Raw genomic sequence first — 17,719 nt, 5'->3', positions numbered from 1 at the left:
AAAGACGGAACGCGCAAGAAACCTTCCCCGTGTAATTGGAAACCCTCATTGGACCAATATAGCGCGGCTTACAAACTATACTCTCCAATGACACAATCTGTTGTTCATCTTCTGTGTCAGTTTTGTCTGATACTTTCTCAACATCTGTGACCGCTTCCTCCACTTGAACTATACTGTCCAATGACACACTCTGATGTTCATCTTCTGTGTCAGTTTTGTCTGATACTTTCTCAACATCTGTGACCGCTTCCTCCACTTGAACTATACTCTCCAATGACACACTCTGATGTTCATCTTCTGTGTCAGTTTTGTCTGATACTTCCTCAACATCTCTGACCGCTTCCTCCATTTGAACTATACTCTCCAATGACACACTCTGTTGTTCATCTTCTGTGTCAGTTTTGTCTGATACTTCGTCAACATCATGGATTTGATTTTCAGATGGCACAGCATCGCCCGTAATGCCTGTAGGAGAGAATGAAAATGATTTTAAAAAAAATAGCATTGATGCCAAATAAAGCATATAAAATAACAGATATATGAAATAAGTTATATGGACATTATAGGCCTCTGCATCATGGACACATTCCTCTTCATGGTCAACGACCTCCAAAGTCTCCATCCTTTCGATGTTTACTGGTGAACTGGCAGGTTGGCTTTGCTTTAAGCAAGTTCTCAGGTCAGCGAGTATGTCTAGGACTTTTTTCTGGTACACTGAAATCAATAAACACAAATGAAGATCACAATCATTACAGTAATCTCCAAAGTTATGGGAACAGCAAGGCAAATTTCTTTCTTTTTGTTGTACACTGAAGACATTTGGGTTTAAGATAAAAATACAAATGTGAGTATTTTTTCTCATTTCCTGGTATTTACAGTACATCTAGATGTGTTAAACAACGTATATCACCCCTTGTATGGGAACATGTGACTGACAGGTGGTTCTCATTGCCCATGTTTACTTTTAGGTTGATTGTTAGAACATTAAATAGTGCTGCATGACTAGTGTTTATTTTAGCCTTGAGTTTTACCTATACAGTTTGCATTTTTATGACCAACATTATGTTTCGTGATGTTAATGAGTCACTGGCATAAGACAGTTAGTTGCAAGGAAGGGTTTTGCAACTAAATGTTAAATTATTTACTGTAAGATGATTTGTTCTTGAAAACGTGGTGGTCTGATAAAAAGGTGATATCTCCTAAGACGTTTCAAACTAATATGACCTCACATGATAGAAGCCAGTAATCACAACACTCTTGCTCAGTGTCCTGACACTGTCACACTTCGATAACCTACCAATCCAAGGCAATGGGATAGTGTGTCTTGCTTCATCGCTGTGCCGCGACCCCCCACTTCTGGATCTCACAGTGTGTCTTGCTTCATCACTGTGCCGCGACCCCCCACTTCTGGATCTCACAGTGTGTCTTGCTTCATCGCTGTGCCGCGACCCCCCACTTCTGGATCTCACCGTGTGTCTTGCTTCATCACTGTGCCGCGACCCCCCACTTCTGGATCTCACAGTGTGTCTTGCTTCATCGCTGTGCCGCGACCCCCCACTTCTGGATCTCACAGTGTGTCTTGCTTCATCGCTGTGCCGCGACCCCCCACTTCTGGATCTCACCGTGTGTCTTGCTTCATCACTGTGCCGCGACCCCCCACTTCTGGATCTCACCGTGTGTCTTGCTTCATCGCTGTGCCGCGACCCCCCACTTCTGGATCTCACAGTGTGTCTTGCTTCATCACTGTGCCGCGACCCCCCACTTCTGGATCTCACAGTGTGTCTTGCTTCATCGCTGTGCCGCGACCGCCCACTTCTGGATCTCACAGTGTGTCTTGCTTCATCACTGTGCCGTGACCCCCCACTTCTGGATCTCACCGTGTGTCTTGCTTCATCGCTGTGCTGCGACCCCCCACTTCTGGATCTCACCGTGTGTCTTGCTTCATCGCTGTGCCGCGACCCCCCACTTCTGGATCTCACAGTGTGTCTTGCTTCATCACTGTGCCGCGACCCCCCACTTCTGGATCTCACAGTGTGTCTTGCTTCATCACTGTGCCGTGACCCCCCACTTCTGGATCTCACCGTGTGTCTTGCTTCATCGCTGTGCCGCGACCCCCCACTTCTGGATCTCACAGTGTGTCTTGCTTCATCACTGTGCTGCGACCCCCCATTTCTGGATCTCACAGTGTGTCTTGCTTCATCACTGTGCTGCGACTCCCCACTTTTGGATCTCACCGTGTGTCTTGCTTCATCGCTGTGCCGCGACCCCCCACTTCTGGATCTCACAGTGTGTCTTGCTTCATCACTGTGCTGCGACCCCCCACTTCTGGATCTCACCGTGTGTCTTGCTTCATCGCTGTGCCGCGACCCCCCACTTCTGGATCTCACCGTGTGTCTTGCTTCATCGCTGTGCCGCGACCCCCCACTTCTGGATCTCACAGTGTGTCTTGCTTCATCGCTGTGCCGCGACCCCCCACTTCTGGATCTCACAGTGTGTCTTGCTTCATCACTGTGCTGCGACCCCCCACTTCTGGATCTCACAGTGTGTCTTGCTTCATCACTGTGCCACGACCCCCCACTTCTGGATCTCACAGTGTGTCTTGCTTCATCACTGTGCCGCGACCCCCCACTTCTGGATCTCACAGTGTGTCTTGCTTCATCGCTGTGCCGCGACCCCCCACTTCTGGATCTCACCGTGTGTCTTGCTTCATCACTGTGCCGCGACCCCCCACTTCTGGATCTCACAGTGTGTCTTGCTTCATCGCTGTGCCGCGACCCCCCACTTCTGGATCTCACAGTGTGTCTTGCTTCATCGCTGTGCCGCGACCCCCCACTTCTGGATCTCACCGTGTGTCTTGCTTCATCACTGTGCCGCGACCCCCCACTTCTGGATCTCACCGTGTGTCTTGCTTCATCGCTGTGCCGCGACCCCCCACTTCTGGATCTCACAGTGTGTCTTGCTTCATCACTGTGCCGCGACCCCCCCACTTCTGGATCTCACAGTGTGTCTTGCTTCATCGCTGTGCCGCGACCCCCCACTTCTGGATCTCACAGTGTGTCTTGCTTCATCACTGTGCCGTGACCCCCCACTTCTGGATCTCACAGTGTGTCTTGCTTCATCACTGTGCTGCGACCCCCCACTTTTGGATCTCACCGTGTGTCTTGCTTCATCGCTGTGCCGCGACCCCCCACTTCTGGATCTCACAGTGTGTCTTGCTTCATCACTGTGCTGCGACCCCCCACTTCTGGATCTCACCGTGTGTCTTGCTTCATCGCTGTGCCGCGACCCCCCACTTCTGGATCTCACCGTGTGTCTTGCTTCATCGCTGTGCCGTGACCCCCCACTTCTGGATCTCACAGTGTGTCTTGCTTCATCGCTGTGCCGCGACCCCCCACTTCTGGATCTCACAGTGTGTCTTGCTTCATCACTGTGCTGCGACCCCCCACTTCTGGATCTCACAGTGTGTCTTGCTTCATCACTGTGCCGCGACCCCCCACTTCTGGATCTCACAGTGTGTCTTGCTTCATCGCTGTGCCGCGACCCCCACTTCTGGATCTCACAGTTTGTCTTGCTTCATCGCTGTGCCGCGACCCCCACTTCTGGATCTCAGTGTGTCTTGCTTCATCACTGTGCCGCGACCCCCCACTTCTGGATCTCACAGTGTGTCTTGCTTCATCACTGTGCCGCGACCCCCCACTTCTGGATCTCACAGTGTGTCTTGCTTCATCACTGTGTCGCGACCCCCCACTTCTGGATCTCACAGTGTGTCTTGCTTCATCGCTGTGCCGCGACCCCCCCACTTCTGGATCTCACAGTGTGTCTTGCTTCATCGCTGTGCCGCGACCCCCACTTCTGGATCTCACAGTGTGTCTTGCTTCATCACTGTGCCGCGACCCCCCACTTCTGGATCTCACAGTGTGTCTTGCTTCATCACTGTGCCGCGACCCCCCACTTCTGGATCTCACAGTGTGTCTTGCTTCATCACTGTGCCGCGACCCCCCACTTCTGGATCTCACAGTGTGTCTTGCTTCATCACTGTGCCGCGACCCCCCACTTCTGGATCTCACAGTGTGTCTTGCTTCATCACTGTGCCGCGACCCCCCACTTCTGGATCTCACCGTGTGTCTTGCTTCATCACTGTGCCGCGACCCCCCACTTCTGGATCTCACAGTGTGTCTTGCTTCATCGCTGTGCCGCGACCCCCCACTTCTGGATCTCACAGTGTGTCTTGCTTCATCACTGTGCCGCGACCCCCCACTTCTGGATCTCACAGTGTATCTTGCTTCATCGCTGTGCCACGACCCCCCACTTCTGGATCTCACAGTGTGTCTTGCTTCATCACTGTGCCGCGACCCCCCACTTCTGGATCTCACAGTGTGTCTTGCTTCATCACTGTGCTGCAACCCCCCACTTCTGGATCTCACCGTGTGTCTTGCTTCATCGCTGTGCCGCGACCCCCCACTTCTGGATCTCACAGTGTGTCTTGCTTCATCACTGTGCTGCGACCCCCCACTTCTGGATCTCACAGTGTGTCTTGCTTCATCACTGTGCTGCGACCCCCCACTTCTGGATCTCACCGTGTGTCTTGCTTCATCGCTGTGCCGCGACCCCCCACTTCTGGATCTCACAGTGTGTCTTGCTTCATCGCTGTGCCGCGACCCCCCACTTCTGGATTTCACAGTGTGTCTTGCTTCATCACTGTGCTGCGACCCCCCACTTCTGGATCTCACAGTGTGTCTTGCTTCATCACTGTGCCGCGACCCCCCACTTCTGGATCTCACAGTGTGTCTTGCTTCATCGCTGTGCCGCGACCCCCACTTCTGGATCTCAGTGTGTCTTGCTTCATCACTGTGCCGCGACCCCCCACTTCTGGATCTCACAGTGTGTCTTGCTTCATCACTGTGCCGCGACCCCCCACTTCTGGATCTCACCGTATGTCTTGCTTCATCACTGTGCCGCGACCCCCCCACTTCTGGATCTCACCGTGTGTCTTGCTTCATCACTGTGCTGCGACCCCTCACTTCTGGATCTCACAGTGTGTCTTGCTTCATCACTGTGCTGCGACCCCCCACTTCTGGATCTCACTGTGTGTCTTGCTTCATCACTGTGCCGCGACCCCCCACTTCTGGATCTCACAGTGTGACTTGCTTCATCACTGTGCCGCGACCCCCCACTTCTGGATCTCACAGTGTGTCTTGCTTCATCGCTGTGCCGCGACCCCCCACTTCTGGATCTCACCGTGTGTCTTGCTTCATCGCTGTGCCGCGACCCCCCACTTCTGGATCTCACAGTGTGTCTTGCTTCATCACTGTGCTGCGACCCCCCACTTCTGGATCTCACAGTGTGTTTTGCTTCATCACTGTGCCGCGACCCCCCACTTCTGGATCTCACAGTGTGTCTTGCTTCATCACTGTGCCGCGACCCCCCACTTCTGGATCTCACAGTGTGTCTTGCTGCATCACTGTGCTGCGACCCCCCACTTCTGGATCTCACAGTGTGTCTTGCTTCATCGCTGTGCCGCGACCCCCCACTTCTGGATCTCACCGTGTGTCTTGCTTCATCGCTGTGCCGCGACCCCCCACTTCTGGATCTCACAGTGTGTCTTGCTTCATCACTGTGCTGCGACCCCCCCACTTCTGGATCTCACAGTGTGTCTTGCTTCATTGCTGTGCCGCGACCCCCCACTTCTGGATCTCACCGTGTGTCTTGCTTCATCGCTGTGCCGCGACCCCCCACTTCTGGATCTCACAGTGTGTCTTGTTTCATCACTGTGCCGCGACCCCCCACTTCTGGATCTCACAGTGTGTCTTGTTTCATCACTGTGCCGCGACCCCCCACTTCTGGATCTCACCGTGTGTCTTGCTTCATCACTGTGCCGCGACCCCCCACTTCTGGATCTCACAGTGTGTCTTGCTTCATCGCTGTGCCGCGACCCCCCACTTCTGGATCTCACAGTGTGTCTTGCTTCATCACTGTGCCGCGACCCCCCACTTCTGGATCTCACCGTGTGTCTTGCTTCATCGCTGTGCCGCGACCCCCCACTTCTGGATCTCACAGTGTGTCTTGCTTCATCGCTGTGCCGCGACCCCCCACTTCTGGATCTCACCGTGTGTCTTGCTTCATCACTGTGCCGTGATCTGACACTTCTGCTCACGCTGGATCCACCACTGGACCTAGTATAAATTTTAATTATTTTTATCACTTGGCAATTTAATGACTGACACTGTGCCTTTTTAGTATTCTAAATAATTATCTTCATCCCCTGAATAATAAACTGGGTGAACACTGGAGCACTTTCAGTGAAAGACTAATCACTCCAAAATGTTTATCTGTGAGAAACAGTAAGTACTTCACACCATTAAAGTACACTAATTTTCACTTCTCTGATACACTGCTGCAACAGATTGTTAGTCTGAACTTTTTCCCTTTTCTTCCTACTTTTTTTTTTTTAAATAATTGTATCTTAATACAACTTTTTACACACTTTAGAAAATCCTTTTTGTGACAAAACAATTTCCTTTGGGATTAATACAAAGATATTCTTATCCGGAGTCCTTACCTGGAGCGATAGTCTTCCCTGGTACAACCTCTTGCTGCATCACGAGACCCTGAAAAACGCAATTAATGTTTTTACATTTCACTAGGCCTGATAAAATAATAATAATAATAAAAAACATAGTTTAAAGTGTGATGAGATGAATACTCACTGGGTGTTAATGGGTCTCTTTGCTGAAGTCCTGTGTTTGCAGGAGAGACTGAAAAAAAACTAAGAATATTGAAAGATGCACAATTACTGACAGACATGGCTTAATCTTCAGAGTCTGAAACACATCAATCAGTCTGTATTTATCATGTTGTACACACAACATTAACATGCTTCTGAAATTGTCATCAGTACTCACATGCATGTAAAATGCTGCTGTCCTGAATGCTCGGCAGCTTCTTTGGTGCAGTAGGGAAGTCAGGAAGCTTCACGCCTATAGAGAGAGTCAACAAAGTAAAATAAGCATTTCCATGGCATAATGTAAAGAATTATATTTATTTGGAAACTGGATTTAAAAATGCATTATATAAATACATTACCCCTAATGCTCACATCCTCAACAGTTGAATCAGTAGATTCTGCAAAAATCATTGACCACCCAATTCATCAACAGATTTTATATTCCTAATGGCAGAATTATTTGTGAATGATAAACATACCATTTCTGACAAAATCATCTGGCGTTCCCTTTGTCTAGTTCAGTCTTTACTAGACTAAACCTAACAACAAAAGCATTGATAAAATAGTGTAAATACAGATGGAAACCAGTGAAAAATCAACCTCATTAATTATTCAAGGCCCAGTGCATGATGGGAACATCGGTATCAGTAATTTTACTTAATTTTATAACGTTGATATTTACGCTTTCATTCCTACACGATTGAATTGAGTACTAATATATAATTTACTTAGTTTTTTTTTATTCTTTCCTGAACTAACTTTTTCATGTAAATTACATTGTTTGTTTTTTTTCTGTAGTATTTACTTCACCACAAAATCATTTTTATCAGTGCAGGCTTTTGTCATCTATCTGACTCAAATAATGTGTTTCTAACAGCAAACACTCAGAATACAATAACTTGAACAGATGTGTTGCATATAGGGTTTCTAGCTGAAGCTAATTTGCATCCCCTGTCCCTGGTTAGGCGACATACATCACCATTACCAAGAGAATAGAAACAAACACCAGAAACAAAAATAAAAATAATAAAAACACAACATTATATACATATATCAGTGTGTGTGTGTGCACGCGCGTCTATCCGTATGTACATGTTGTTGTAAAGTTTTCTTTCATCGAAGCAGGGACCAGGAGACAGTTTGGATCACGTTCAAATTAGAAGTTCTTCTTTATTGAGCGCAGCTGCAAGTTCTTCCAAAATCAGTCTAAATCTAAACAGTATACATTGAAGTCTATATACATTCCAAATAGGGGAGGGATTACATAGAGGAGGAGACTTCTGGTGGTGGAGGCAAATTCAAACAAATCATACGAAAGCAGGGAGGAGTTGATTCTATCCAGAACCAGTATTGCAGGTTCTCTAGATTGCTCCAGAGAAACCGAACCAATCAGCATATAACACTCTATTGTATTGCTAATGCAATCATCCTGATGCTTCAACGTCTGAGCTAGGAATCAGCATAACTATTCACATGCTGATACTGGCCAGGAGCTCCGGTTCCAAGGGCCATCCCCGAGCCATTAAAAACAAAAGGTGAAAATCTCCCCTACAGCTAATCCAATCAACCTAAGGATTCAACGTCTAGGCTGAAAGGTGAGAAAACAGGACTGGCAGGAAAGGAGACTCTTGCTGGAGACTCAATAATCATCTGAAACTAAACTTTATCAGTTTATATACTATTGCAGTGGAAAAACTAAATTAAACATTTAATAACTTTATAATCCTTCAATGTCCATTTATAAGTACGTCTGCACAGTGACATAATCAGTGATCACAGATTTGGTTTTGTTTCAGCCAGTGTTTCACCTTTTCTTGAAATGGTTTCAAATTGGTTTGTGTTTTTATTTCTGTTGGTAGGCCATTCCAAAAATGTATCACTTTTACAGAGAAAGATGACTGACTGAAAGTGGTTTTGCGCTGTGCCGCCCTGCAGTTGCCATATGTGATAGTTAGTGCAGAGTGGGATAAGTGGAGAGTGGGCTGACACATCCCGGTTATTCGAGTGTATAAAGGGAGAATTGCAGACTTATTCCAATTGATTGAGTATTCTGAGATATTAGAGAATATGTCAATGAGTTTGATGGTTTCTTGTACGGATGCTGTGTGGTCTTGAAGAAAGAGAAGGATGACGTCGGCATAGAGGCTATGCCGACTGAACTCCCTTAATGCGGGGGTTCTGACGGATGGCGGCTGCTAAGGGTTCAATAAAGATGGTAAATAGAAGGGGGAGAGTGGGCATCCCTGTCTAGTTCCCCGGTGTAGAATGAAACTTTGTGATGTTAGTCCATTGGTGATTACTGTGGCTGACGGTGGTGTAAAGAAGTTTAATCCAATTAATGAACGATTCCCCGAAACCAAACCGCCCCAAAGTGGAGAACAGGAAACTCCAGTTGACCCTATCAAAAGCTTTTTCTGCGTCCAGAGTTACTATAATGGTGTTTTCTTGAAGAGTTGAGGAGTGGTACATGACATTGAACAGTCTGCGGGTGTTAGAGGATGAGAATCTACCTTTAATGAAACCAGTTTGGTCTGGATGGATAATGGATGGAGAGACTTCTTCTAGTCTGCATGCTAAAGTTTTGGCGATTATTTTGTTGTCAACATTGAGAAGAGAGATTGGCCGGTAGCTGGATGGCATTGTTGGGTCCTTATTGGGCTTAAGGAGGAGTGTAATTGAAGCTGTGGTGGAACTAGCTGGAAGTCTTCCTTTTTGTTTAGATTCATTAATCATCCTAATAAAAAGTGGAGCCAAGATGGACCAGAATTGTTTGTAGAACTCAGCAGGGAAGCCATCCGGGCCTGGGGCCTTGTTATTAGGCATATGTTTAAGAGCAGCATATAATTATTGTTGAGTTATGGGTGACTCTAAGTTGTTTATTTGATTTTCAATGAGCTGTGGTAATTTGATGCTGTTTAGAAATGAGTCAATGGATTCCTGATTGGGGTTTATTTCTGAGGAATATAGTTTATTATAAAAATTGTAAAAAACCTGATTTATTTCTTCAGGTGAGCTGGTTGGCTTCCCTGCTGAGTTCATTATGAATGGGATTGTTGCTTTTTCTTTGTTACGTCGAATTTGATTTGCTTGATATTTACCTGATTTATTGCTATGTTGGAAGTTTTCTTGCCTTAAACGATGGATCATAAATTGAGTGCGTTTATTGAGTATTTCATTGAGTTTGAATTTATATTTTCTTATTTCCGACTGTGTTTCTTCTATTGGGTTGCTTGCATTGATTTCTTCCAATTTTTTAATTTTGCTATTTAGTTCTATTTCTTGTTCTTTTTCTTTCTTTTTATTATATACCGAGTATGAAATAATTCTTCCTCTAATCACTGCTTTTCCTGTCTCCCACAGAAGGGATGGTGATGATCCAGGGGAATCGTTCATTTCTAGAAAGAGTGTCCACTCTCTCCCAATAAAACTGATAAATTTTGGGTCTTGCAAGAGAGATGTATTAAAACGCCATCTGCTACTGGGTTTCCGTAGGTTGGTTTTGATCCATTTGATTGTAACCGGAGCATGGTCACTAATAACTATGGGATGTATTGTTGAATTAGTGATATTTGACATGATTGAGTTGCTGGTTAGAAAATAATCGATACGGGAATAAGAGTGATGAGCTTGAGAGAAAAAAAGAGTAGTCTTTGGAGTCTGGGTGTTGAAGCCGCCAACTATCGCCAAGGCCAAAATCGCTCATGAACTGTTTTATTTTTTTTGTGGATTGCCAGATTCGTTTATTTTTTGAGTGATCAGATCTGTCTATTGTGGGGTCTAAAACTGTGTTGAAGTCACCTGCGATTATGATTGGACAGTCAGAAAAAGTTGAAATGGAGGAAAAGAAGTTTTGAAAGAAAGCTGGATCATCTGTATTAGGACCATAAACACTAGCAATAGTAACAGGAGTGCTGTCAATTGAGATGTTTATGATGATAAAACGTCCTTCTGGGTCTGTGATGGTGATGTTATGAGTAAATGAGATTTTTTCTAATCAAAATACAAACTCCCCTTTGTTTTGTGTTGTAATGTGCTGAAAATAGGTGACTGAATTGTGTTGGTTTGAAGCGGGTGTAGTCTGATTCTGAGAGGTGAGTTTCTTGTAATAGGCATATGTCAGCTTTTAAATTATCCAAATGATTAAAGACTTTGATCCTCTTTGCCTGAGATCCACCGCCACGAATGTTCCAAGTCAGAAACGTAAGTGGTGCCATGTTGTGATCATGCAGTTATGAAAATGTATGATGACAAGATGGACAAGTGTGTGTGTGAGGGTATGTGCAGGGAGGGGGAGAGATGCAACATGGTATTTGTATAAGTGTATCTGGTTCTGGAGCAGTGTCAACATAATAATTCCCTGTTTAACATTGAAACCATGAGAATCATGATTTGAGTTCAGCCTACAAACATAAAGCACAACATGTATGGACAAAACACAGTGAATATAAGCATTAAGAGAAAAAAATTAAAACATAGGAAAAGAGAGGGGGGTTGTCGATTACGAAGCAAAAGTACAACAAGTTAGAGAGAGGGTTGGGTGACAAAATAACAATCAAAAGTAAATATTGGCGTGGGGCATTGCTATAACCAGGTAGTGATATTGGGGTTGCGGTAGAGTGTTCCATTGGCATTGACATATAGTTTATCGACCGACAGTACGGCGCGATTGCCCTCTTGTCTGAGATGTTTCATTATGGGCAAGAGGGCTCTTCTTCTTTCTTGTATTTCTTGAGGGAATTGGTCGTTTAGTCCGAATGATGTACCTTTCAGTTATTTTCCTTTGCTTTTGATGAGTTCTTTATGTTTGTAGTGTTCGAATTTGACGATTATCGGAGATGGCTTTTTGTTGTTTTTTGAAGTGATACGGTGTACGCGGTGGAAGGTAATCCTGTTAACTGTCTCTAACGGAATTTTCAGGGATGATTGCATGAATTCTTTAACTGCTTTCTCCGGGTCGTCAGGTGTAGGTGTTGGTAGAGGAATTCCTGAAAAAAACGAGGTTATCGCGCATGCTGCGGCATTGGAGATCTAGTATTTTATTTTTCATGATTTGGCTTTCGCTGGTGAGATGATTAACCTGATTAGATAAGTTTGTGACAGTTCCTTTTAGCTCGCGATTTTCTAATGCGAGTATGTCGATCTGTGATTGAGAAAATTCGAGGCTGGCTTTTAGGTCCTTAATGTCTGCATGAAGATGTTTCAGTATAGCAAGTTTGCTATTTATGGATTGTAGTAAACTAACCTCGATAGATGTGACTAGAGAAGTAGCGGAGGCGGAGGGTATTTCTGGTTCAGTCTCAGTTGAGCCATCGTGGGTTCGTTTTTTGCTGGGCTCAGATGACATAGTGTCCAGAATGAAAAGGTGGCCGTCGGGAAAAAGAGGCAAAACAAATGTCCGGATCTTGTTGAAAGTTGTTGTCAGGTTTTTGTTGAGAGTTGTTGTATTCCTGTTTACAAACTGTATTCAGAGCGCCGCCATGTTAGATCTCACCCAAAAGGTCTCGCGACAGGTGCAGGAAGGTACGTCACATCCCCGTCACAGCGCTCCAAAAAGCTGGTACTTTTGGACTAATGCATCTTTTGTAATTTTGTTATCGAAATTCGATTCCGTCTAGTTTTTCTGATTAGAGAGAGCCCAAGAATCATAATTCTGAGCGTCAATGCGTAAGTGTGTGTGCGTGTATCAAGTCCGCGTGTGAGTCACAAGTGTGAATCTTCTGGCTTGGGCCATTTGGGTGTAACAAAAGTCCAGCGGAGATCGTGAGCTATCTCCTGAGGGCAATACAATTCAATGCTCCACAGTTCTGCGGGGAGACATCAGCGCCTTAAGTCGTAAAATTAGTTGGTATGATCGTGAAACAAAAGGGTCCTTTTTAACTGAAATATCATTAGCGAATCTCGAGATGCGTGAGGCTTTTAGCCATCCGCCAGATGGCTGCCATCGTCATTAGTGTTACAATGTGCATGCATAACAGTTGAGCTGACTTAAAATTAGTCTTTACAGTTTTGCTTTAGTTCTTTAACATGTTTATCAAATTTAAGTTTGGGGTCCATAATTACAACTAGGAATTTAAAATCATTGACTTCCTCTAGTTCCTTTTGATTTATTCTAATTATAAGCTTTTCTTTTGCTTTCCTTCTCATTGAAAAACACATTGACACTCAAATTCAGAGTTAAGTGATTGTTTTTAAGCCATAGGGATACTCCCTCCATTTCGCTTGTTAATAAGAGTGTTAGAATGAGTGTTGATAGTCTGAGGCTCATCAATATTAACAGATCTGCTGATGATCCTGAATGGCTTGTTGAATGAGTGTTGATAGTCCGATACTCATCAATATTAACAGATCTGCTGAAAACACTCTTTATTTCATGACAATAGTTCCTGTTTTCACCTCATTTATTATGCTGATGTCTTCAGATCTCCTGTAAATTGTCACTTAAAGCTCATTTCATTGGTGTCAGCAGACTGAGGGGATTTGTTGGATACTATATGTACGTTTATTTCTGTTTATTTGGACTGTTTTTCTTACTATTATTTATATTTGGAAGAATTTAAATGTTTTATATTAATTTTCTTTATTTATAGATAGGCTACCTGTATTTTAATGAAGAAGCAGAATAATGTTAGGATTAGCATTACAAATAATTAATGAATTGGCATCAGTTACTGTACGATGAATAGATAGACAGACATAAATGCTTAGATGTGTCATTTATTATAAAAACAAACTCAGTAATTTATATTTTTGATTTAGGCAGATCAGCTCCTCCCACACATAAATTAATCATCGGTGAAGCTCCTCCCACATCAGTCACATGGTCCGTGAAGCTCCTCCCACTGTAATTCTCCAATAAATGCTGTAAATTCCCATCAGCTGCAAGTGAAGACGAGCATGAAAGCATCAGGAAGAGCTGAAATCTGCAGAGACTGAGTTTATTAAAGAGGACAGTGAGAACACGAGTGATCCAGAACCCTGCAGAATGAAACACACTGAAGATCCTGAAGAACAAAGAGGTTGGTGTTTATTCTTCATTCATTCATGATGCTGGAGAACATTCATGTTAGAAACATTCAAGCACTTCATCACATTTAGAAAAACATGAAAATGTGTCAGTATTGTATATTTAAATGTTAATATCATGTTAGATAATTGTGTCATTTATCAAATATATTTAATAGTTCTTGCTAAAGAAACATGGGGTTCGTGCCTATAATGTTTTAAAAATAATAATTGGAAGATAAATTTACCTCATTCTTGGAAAGTTTCAAGGACATACAATCAATTTATAAAAATGCATCAAATGATCATAATATTTTATAGCAGTTGTCTACTTTCTACCATTACATCAGGGCTCACTTTCATGTCCTTTCACTTTATATTTCTTTGATTTTTTTTGATGTACTGAAAATATAATTAAATATTTTTTTCTTTCATGTCAGACCTGATGGAAGTGAAGGAGGAACAACATGTCCAACCCTTGAGTCGCTCAAAGACTAAACAGACGATTTTAAAGAAAAGAAGAGCCAAGAAATCTTTCACCTGCTCTCAGTGTGGAAACAGTTTCACAACCAAACAAAGTTTTGACCGTCACATGAGAGTTCACACCGGTGAGAAGCCGTTCTCATGTGATCAATGTGAAAAGAGTTTCACACAAAGAATAAATCGTAATCTTCACATGAGGATCCACACTGGAGAGAAGCCGTTCACATGTGATCAATGTGGCAAATCATTTCTCTCTGCATCACACCTGAAGAGACACCTGACAGTTCATACGAAGGAGAAGCCGCATTCATGTTCTGTGTGTGGAAAGAGTTTTTCACTGCTGCAACATTTACAAAGACATGAGAAAACTCACACTGGTGTGAGAGAGTACATGTGCTTTGAGTGTGAGAAGACTTTTACTACAGCAAACAATTTAAAAGTGCACCAGAGAATTCACACTGGAGAAAAACCTTACAAGTGTTCACACTGTGATAAGAGATTCAGTCGGTCATCAAATCTGAAAACGCATGAAGGAATTCACACTGGAGAAAAACCTTACAAGTGTTCACACTGTGACAAGAGATTCAGTCTGTCAGCATATAAGAAAACACATGAGAGGATCCACAGCAGAGAGAAGCTGCACACATGTGATCAGTGTGGGAAAGCTTTCAGTCAATCTTCACACCTTAAAGAACACATGAGGATCCACACCGGAGTGAAGCCATTCTCACACCTGACAGTTCATGCGAAGGAGAAGCCACATTCATGTTCTGTGTGTGGAAAGAGTTTTTCACGGCTGCCATATTTACATAAGCATCAGAAAATACACACTGGTGTAAGAGTACATGTGCTTTGAGTGTGAGAAGACTTTTATTTCAGTGAGAAATTTAAAACGTATAACTCAACGTATATTCACATCAAATGTTAACGCAGGGGAACGGGACACTGCAGTTCATTATTTGCATGGGCTTTAAAGCCTTGCCGGTTAAACATTTCATTCGCTGCTGATGCGCTGTTCTAACATGCACTAAAAGCCTCTAACAGCACCTGGTTACTGGACTGGATCTTTTGAGTCTTATTGTCTAATACTGTCAAATACACACACAGTTAACATAAACAAAGTTAATTATGTCTAAAGTGAAAGCAAACAAAGAAAATTGAGAGAAAATCTGCTTTTCAAATGCGTGTATATTAGACACGTTGCGTGCAGGTCTTAAAGAGACAGTAGCCTATTGTAAACATGCTGCCGCTGGTCCTTAAAGGGATAGTTCACCCAAAAATAAAAATTCTGTCATTATTTATTCCCTCTAATGTTGTTCCAAACCTGTATTAATTTATTTATTGTGCTGAACACAAAAAGAAGATATTTTGAAGAATGTGGGTAACCAGACAGTTGCTGGTCCCCATTGACTTCCATAGTAGTGTAACCCGGTTAAAAAAGCATTAGGTTATAAGTGATACTTGTAGTAGGTCTATCATTTAATAGTCAGAGCATATACATAGTGTGATTTAAAAAGGTTGAAATTCATTCAAAAAGTTATGATAAAAATGTTAAAAGCAGTTTAAAAATGATTATAAGTTTATTGTTTTATGTAAAAGATAATGTATTTCTAAAAACTGTCTAAACCAGCATTTATGGGGTTAATATAGCGATTGGCCGCAGAGTCAGGGCGGGGTTTTTGTTTTGTTTTCTGTTCAGCACAGACGAGGCGAGAGAGTGAAGCAAAAGAGTGAGCGTGACACAGAGCTTTTCTGAGTTAATTTGTGAATTAGTAGTGCACAAACTAGTGTAAATTGTGTCTTATGATTGTTTCCACGACAACCAGTCTGCATATTGAGAAACGGGAGGAATTTCTACACTAAGTTCGGACACTGTTTATTTTTGTGAACTGCTAATGCTAGCGATTAGCCACCTTGAGATATAGGCTGGAGATCGTTCATTACAAGTGAACGATATTGTCTAGTTAAAGTTTGACTCCCTCGGTTGAACAGTTCGAGGGGTTTATCTGCTGCTTTCGACCTGAAGACAGAAAGAGACTCAGACCGAGCTTGGAGCAACCAGGATTTCTCTCGTGAGTTTAACTGAAAGCGTGGAGGAGAAAAGTTTGTGTTGAAATGCTGATCGGATGCTGAGCCTGTTCCTGTGACTGTTGGAGAAAGGACTGGACAGAAACATTAACTCAAAGTATCCTTAATTTTGTTTGCTCGCTGACGAGTGAAACGGCCATTACGTTTTGGGCCACAACGAACACAAGCACCGCATCAGGCCTGCTACGTATTTTAGTTTAATAATAATTTTGGTTGCCGGCTTTAGATTGCTTTAAGGTGTGTGTGGGCCCACAAAGTATGTTGGTTTAAGTGATGTTGAAGTTGTTTCATTGATGTTTTCTGAATTAATCCAGTTGAAGGTTAATAGGATTTAAATTGTTTTCTGTGCATTTATATATGGTACAGTATTGACAGTATTTTCCTTTAAAAAGAGGGACATTTTATGTTGAAGGTTTAAAACAGAACAATCATATTTTTATTTCATTTTCTTATTTCATTGGAGATAATAATTTCTTTATTGAGTAAATAATTGACATATATTTTTCTAAAACCTTGTGTTGTGTTACTTTATTACTTAAGCTACCTGGAAAGAGGTTATCATTTTATTCTGAGAGAGACACATATGGTTACATTTTTTTAATTAAAATTATAACTTAAGAAAGGTGAATTCATAGGTAGGAGAAAAACATTTAATGTGTATACTTTAAAAGAGAGATCCAAGATAACATTTAAAACTGAGTTAATCAGGGTTAAGACATTTTGATAAATACCTTTAAAGAACCCAAAAGCTCTGCCCTCATCAATATACATACTGAGGGGAGCGCTACAGTAGGAAAGAAAAATATACTATGGAAGTCACTGGGGACCAGCAACGGTGCATACAGGAAAGAGTCAATGCAAGAGAGCCTTTAATGCCCACAGATTTACCTGAAAGACCATGGCAGAAGATAGGTGCTGACCTGTTCGCTCTGAAAGATAAAAACTACCTGTTACTAGTGGACTACTTCTCTAGGTATATAGAGATCGCTCCGCTCAGCCCAACTCGCTCTGCCAATGTCATTGTGCATTTTAAATCAATATTTGCACGCCATGGAATACCAGAGATACTGATCACGGATAACGGCCCGCAGTTTGCAAGTCAGGAAATGAAAGATTTCGCAAGTGAATACTGTTTCGAGCATGTGACCAGTAGTCTCAGGTACCCCCAAAGCAACGGCGAGGCGGAGAGAGCTGTCCAGTTAAAAATCTCCTCAAGAAAGCTAGTGATCCGTACAGAGCTCTATTAGCCTATAGGACCACAGCGCTGGCAAATGGCTACAGCCCGGCACAGCTACTCATGGGACGTCGACTTCGTACCACCCTGCCGATGCTACCAGAGGCATTACAGCCTTGTGTGCCAAATCTTCGACAACTTCGTCATGTAGAGAGGGAGAGAAGGATGAGACAAACCGAATGTTTCAA

The 17,719-nt window shown here is 43.3% G+C and overlaps 1 protein-coding gene across 1 annotated transcript; it reads left to right on the top strand.

The window, feature by feature from the left end:
- Window positions 1-7,855: 7,855 nt before the first annotated feature.
- Window positions 7,856-16,938, top strand: LOC306999881 (uncharacterized protein). The gene is made up of 3 exons (XM_079614973.1): window positions 7,856-8,319; window positions 13,481-13,740; window positions 14,167-16,938. The coding sequence occupies exons 2-3, from the start codon at window positions 13,707-13,709 to the stop codon at window positions 15,063-15,065; spliced, it is 933 nt and encodes a 310-aa protein (XP_079471099.1). The 5' UTR covers window positions 7,856-8,319; window positions 13,481-13,706; the 3' UTR covers window positions 15,066-16,938.
- Window positions 16,939-17,719: the final 781 nt, after the last annotated feature.

The sequence above is a fragment of the Phoxinus phoxinus genome, assembly GCF_949152265.1.
Source record: "Phoxinus phoxinus genome assembly, chromosome: 1".
Lineage (NCBI taxonomy): Eukaryota > Metazoa > Chordata > Actinopteri > Cypriniformes > Leuciscidae > Phoxinus > Phoxinus phoxinus.
The sequence above is the reverse complement of the archived record's forward strand: the minus strand, read 5'-3'. Positions and strand labels throughout refer to the sequence as shown.